The sequence below is a fragment of the Centruroides sculpturatus genome, unplaced genomic scaffold, assembly GCF_000671375.1.
Source record: "Centruroides sculpturatus isolate CEXI.00-Female unplaced genomic scaffold, Cexi_2.0 scaffold90, whole genome shotgun sequence".
NCBI lineage: Eukaryota > Metazoa > Arthropoda > Arachnida > Scorpiones > Buthidae > Centruroides > Centruroides sculpturatus.
The window spans coordinates 1,128,674-1,134,673 of NW_019384353.1; the positions used below are offsets into that span (position 1 = coordinate 1,128,674).

Sequence of the window (6,000 nt, forward strand, 5' to 3'; positions counted from 1 at the left end):
AAGGAATGATACTGCTTCCTTTCATTATCCCAATTAAAACTTGTGGATCATTGTTCAATGGTAGAAACTTTCATTTATGTTGCTTTTAAACTTTTCTCTTTATTGAAATTCTTTGTTGAAAACCAAGGCATAGAGCCGTGCTTCACTCAAATATCTTTAATTAGTAGGCACTCGAAGCATTTTCATTTAACATTATTCCATATTGAATTCGTCGTAATCTTTTAATATTTATTTATGCTTTTATATTATAGAAAATAAATAAATAAATTTATTATTCATTTACTGAAAAGTTCTAGAATAATAATTTATTAATTTTATTCAAAAGATTAAAGCCATTTTTTAAATAAAAGGCAAAAATGGCCGAACCTTATATAATAAACAAAACGTTATTTTATCATTAAAAACACACAAAATAAAATTTTATTTACAATTTTATATTTTGAATTTTTATGTAATAAAATGTTAAACAGATATTTTTATAAATTTATATTTTAGAATGTATTTATAATATTTAAAAAAAAAAAAATGCTATTTTGAAGCCGAAATTTCAGTTTAAAATATTAAAATTTAATTAGTTCAAATATATTATTTATAATTTATTCACTTTATTTAGAAATAAAGTAAAGAAAAATGCCATTTTTATAAGCTTTAACCATCGAATTTATTATATCTTGAATGGTCGGATGCTGTTTATGAACCGAAACATAATTTTGTGCGTTATAAAAAAAAACATTCAATTTGATTATTCATATGATAAATTATTCCTTTTTCCCCCTAAAAAAAATAAATAAATAGATATTCCTTCCCATTCGCCGGAAGATCAAGATGCTGGAGGCGGAACAGAATTTAGAAATATTTATCCACCATCTTCAGAAGTCTCATCAGAATCTGGTAAGTAACCTAAAGGCATTTCATGTCATTAAAGAATATTCCTGTTGTCCTATCATAATGCCAGTAATTTGTTGTTCTAACTTTATTCATAATTACTCAAACTATACAGAAATTATAAACGTTTTTAAATTGTAATCATTTTTAAAACGATGGGAAAGGGGATTCGAGAGGGGGGAAAAGACTAACTTGAAAAAAGTTGGAAATTTAGTAGAGAAAGAAATGTTCAATTAGTGTTAATCGCGAAAAAGGCAAAAGAAACTTTAATAAACGAGGTCAACTCGTCATCTAGAGGCGTAAATTGATGAAGAACAGTAACTATAGCAGTAGAAAATCTCATTAGAATCTATGAAAAGAGTAGGTGGGATGTAAGCAGTCAACTCTTATCGGTCATGTCATTATATGCTATACACTTGATGAAAATCATTCATTCTTTTTGGATAGAGCAAGAACACTTTCATCACGATTTAGTAAATACAATTAAAAAATTAAAAAAAAACTTAATTTCAGTTTACACTGAATTTACTATTTGAAAGTTAATTGAACAATTAACTTAATTAACTAAACAGTTTTATTCTTTATAATTTAAACTGTAAATTAATCATTTGTGATACTTTTTTTTTTATTGTGTTAAGGTGGAATTTTTAAGGCTAAATTATAATAAATTCAGGCATACAACAGTATTTTGATGAAGAATTTTCCATTCTTTATTACAAAGTTTAATTACAGTTTGATATGCAAATTCATAAAGGGATAGAAAGTTCTGCCTCGTGTGCTCCTGATTGCAATATATTTCTGCCTTCAGCTATTTATTCCCAAAGCAATAGTTTAGTTTATCCCTTGATGTAGCTCTAGCTTCGTCTGTGAGCTGTAAAACAATATTAACGACACATTACCTTCATGCAAATATACTATACGACACTTCGATTTAGTTCGTATACTATCGACTGGTATCCATTCATTTATTACAATTAACTTGATATAATCGATTAATTTCGATTGTTTTCTTTACTCTAAATTTAATTAATTAATTATATAATTGATTTAAATATGAGTAAAATTGTTACGTCAGATCTCTGATACTTGTTTTACTTTTATTACACGAGAGCATAGAGGAGAAAATCTTTAAAGTTGATGGCGATGTTTAGGTTTAAATTTCTCGATTTTTTTAAGTTTAAATGAGTTAAAATTTATTTAAATTTAATTATTTTCAAGTTTTTAAATTTATTAAGCGATTTTTATTATTATTTTCTTATCTATTCGGCCAGTTTTGCCTGGGTTTCTACTTGTTTTATCTGTTTTTTTAAACTTGTTTTTTATATTATTTTATGTTGAATTTTATGTGATTTATTCTACTTTGTGGTTTTTACTTGTGTTTTTTCTTATTCCAGTATGGTATTTTTTTCTAGTAGGCCTATATTTATCCTCGTTACACTCGAACCAAACCTCTAAGCTGCTATAAGTTACCATAAAACTCGATACAGAAAGTATTCTAGCTTTTATATTTTAAACGTTTATTTGATGTTCATGTGTATATACATACACCTTTTAACTACTGGAAAATTCGGTTTGATACAATGATTAAGACCTTTTAATTTAGCTATATGCAAATAAATAGTTGTAAGGAAAGTAAACCCGTTCATTTTGCTTAATGACAGTTGAGAAGGAATGATACTGCTTCCTTTCATTATCCCAATTAAAACTTGTGGATCATTGTTCAATGGTAGAAACTTTCATTTATGTTGCTTTTAAACTTTTCTCTTTATTGAAATTCTTTGTTGAAAACCAAGGCATAGAGCCGTGCTTCACTCAAATATCTTTAATTAGTAGGCACTCGAAGCATTTTCATTTAACATTATTCCATATTGAATTCGTCGTAATCTTTTAATATTTATTTATGCTTTTATATTATAGAAAATAAATAAATAAATTTATTATTCATTTACTGAAAAGTTCTAGAATAATAATTTATTAATTTTATTCAAAAGATTAAAGCCATTTTTTAAATAAAAGGCAAAAATGGCCGAACCTTATATAATAAACAAAACGTTATTTTATCATTAAAAACACACAAAATAAAATTTTATTTACAATTTTATATTTTGAATTTTTATGTAATAAAATGTTAAACAGATATTTTTATAAATTTATATTTTAGAATGTATTTATAATATTTAAAAAAAAAAAAATGCTATTTTGAAGCCGAAATTTCAGTTTAAAATATTAAAATTTAATTAGTTCAAATATATTATTTATAATTTATTCACTTTATTTAGAAATAAAGTAAAGAAAAATGCCATTTTTATAAGCTTTAACCATCGAATTTATTATATCTTGAATGGTCGGATGCTGTTTATGAACCGAAACATAATTTTGTGCGTTATAAAAAAAAACATTCAATTTGATTATTCATATGATAAATTATTCCTTTTTCCCCCTAAAAAAAATAAATAAATAGATATTCCTTCCCATTCGCCGGAAGATCAAGATGCTGGAGGCGGAACAGAATTTAGAAATATTTATCCACCATCTTCAGAAGTCTCATCAGAATCTGGTAAGTAACCTAAAGGCATTTCATGTCATTAAAGAATATTCCTGTTGTCCTATCATAATGCCAGTAATTTGTTGTTCTAACTTTATTCATAATTACTCAAACTATACAGAAATTATAAACGTTTTTAAATTGTAATCATTTTTAAAACGATGGGAAAGGGGATTCGAGAGGGGGGAAAAGACTAACTTGAAAAAAGTTGGAAATTTAGTAGAGAAAGAAATGTTCAATTAGTGTTAATCGCGAAAAAGGCAAAAGAAACTTTAATAAACGAGGTCAACTCGTCATCTAGAGGCGTAAATTGATGAAGAACAGTAACTATAGCAGTAGAAAATCTCATTAGAATCTATGAAAAGAGTAGGTGGGATGTAAGCAGTCAACTCTTATCGGTCATGTCATTATATGCTATACACTTGATGAAAATCATTCATTCTTTTTGGATAGAGCAAGAACACTTTCATCACGATTTAGTAAATACAATTAAAAAATTAAAAAAAAACTTAATTTCAGTTTACACTGAATTTACTATTTGAAAGTTAATTGAACAATTAACTTAATTAACTAAACAGTTTTATTCTTTATAATTTAAACTGTAAATTAATCATTTGTGATACTTTTTTTTTTATTGTGTTAAGGTGGAATTTTTAAGGCTAAATTATAATAAATTCAGGCATACAATCAATTTAAAAATTTATATACAATAAACCTATTTAAATTGATATGAATTTTTTTTTATTAACATTAAAATTTTTAATTCTATCTTTTTTTTCTAATAATATAAATTTTATTATTTATTTTATTAATAAAAAATTAATTCGAAAAAATCAACAAACAAATGACGTAAAACAACAAAGCGCTTATTAAATATTTAATTGGTAAATTATAAATGAAAATACTTACTACGTAATAATAGAAATTTCGTTACGTAACAATATTAATTATTTTATACTATTGTTGAAAACAAATTAACAATTAATTACGTAACAAATACAACGTAATAATAACATTGTTATGTAACAATAACAATTACTTAAAATATTATTACGTCATAATATAGTTTATATTTTCGTGTAAACAAATATATTATAATATGGTAATAGAAATTTTCTATTCAATAATAAATTGTTTACGCGAAGTATTGTTACGTTATATTTTGCAAAATAATATTTAAAAAAATTTACATTTATATGCAATAATATTAATTTTTAATGCCAAAATTTTAGCATATATTTATATATTTTTTAAAAAATACTCTTACTCAATAAGATATTTAAAGAAATAAATTAATTATTATATTTTAATTCTTAAAAATATGAATATTTTTGCATAAAAACATTAACATTATTGCGTGTAAATGTCAATTTCTTTTTTTACATTATTATGCAAAATGCGTCATAACAATACTTCGCATAAAAAGAGATTTATTATTACGTAGAAAATTTATATTACTACGTAATAATAGTTAATTATAAAATATAAACAAATAAAAATAAATAATTATTACGTAACAATAAATATTTTATACGAACTATTGTTACGTCATATTTCGCGCAATAATATAAAAGAAATTTACATTAATACGTAATAATACTAATTTTTAATACAAAATTTTCATATTTTTAAGCATAAAATAGAACAAATTTATATATTTAAAAAAAAAATAATATTCTTACGCGATAAAATCTTATTATATTTCTTTCTTTAATAATTATTTTAAAAAATATTTTTCCTCATTTTTTTTTCTTTTTAATAGAAACAACAACAACTGGAGGGGCTAACACATCTAAACCAAATATCATCTTCTGGATGTTTAGTGCAATTATGATAATGAATCATGTGCCCAGGATTTCGTGACTGAAGACGACCAAATGGAAACTGTGAACAATGGAACGGAATGCGATACCTAATCATAATATCGAACATTGATTATACAAGAGGATTAAAATTTAAAAAAAAAGAAAAAAAACACGAAACAAACCCATAAAAAAATTACTCAGTGCCGCTTGTTTGTCCAAGTTATATTGTGCATCTGTGTCAATTCGCGAATGTGAATCTGTGACGCTAAAGCTACACACGAGAGTGGCTGGGTGTGACTGTGAGCATAAATGAACAGTGAATAATATATATATATATATCAACCCCGTGCCAATAAGTTTGCGGGAGAAGAAGCCGATAACTTCAAGAACAATTTTTCTTGCTCAAGGCTTCGGTTTGATTTTTTTGTTAAGAACTTATATAGTAATCACACAAAAATCATTTACAGAAGTAGAGAATGTTTTGCTAGAATATGAAATCTATAAAAAAAAATATTCAAAAGAAAAAAAAGCAAAGATTTCTAACAAAAGTGGAAACAGACAGACAAACTAACAAACTGATTATTTTATTCTACAAAGGTGTATATTTCGTGAAACCAGATTATAACACGAAATTTGAAAGACATTTTTAGATTAATTTTTACTAAATTTACTTCAAACTAAAGATAATTTATTATATATTATTGTAAAAAAAATTAACGAGCGTGATTGGTTCGATTCATTAACGATGTCTGATGTTGCTGGACA

At 24.6% G+C, this 6,000-nt stretch overlaps 1 protein-coding gene across 1 annotated transcript in view; it reads left to right on the forward strand.

Annotated features, from left to right (window-relative positions):
- Positions 1–5,979, forward strand: part of LOC111639012 (lachesin-like) — a 45,224-nt gene extending 39,245 nt beyond the window's left edge. Inside the window, exons 9-10 of the mRNA XM_023384793.1 lie at positions 796–891; positions 5,193–5,979. Coding sequence (XP_023240561.1) covers positions 796–891; positions 5,193–5,293 — 197 coding nt within the window. The 3' untranslated portion in view covers positions 5,294–5,979. The remainder of the gene's footprint in view (positions 1–795; positions 892–5,192) is intronic.
- Positions 5,980–6,000: the final 21 nt, after the last annotated feature.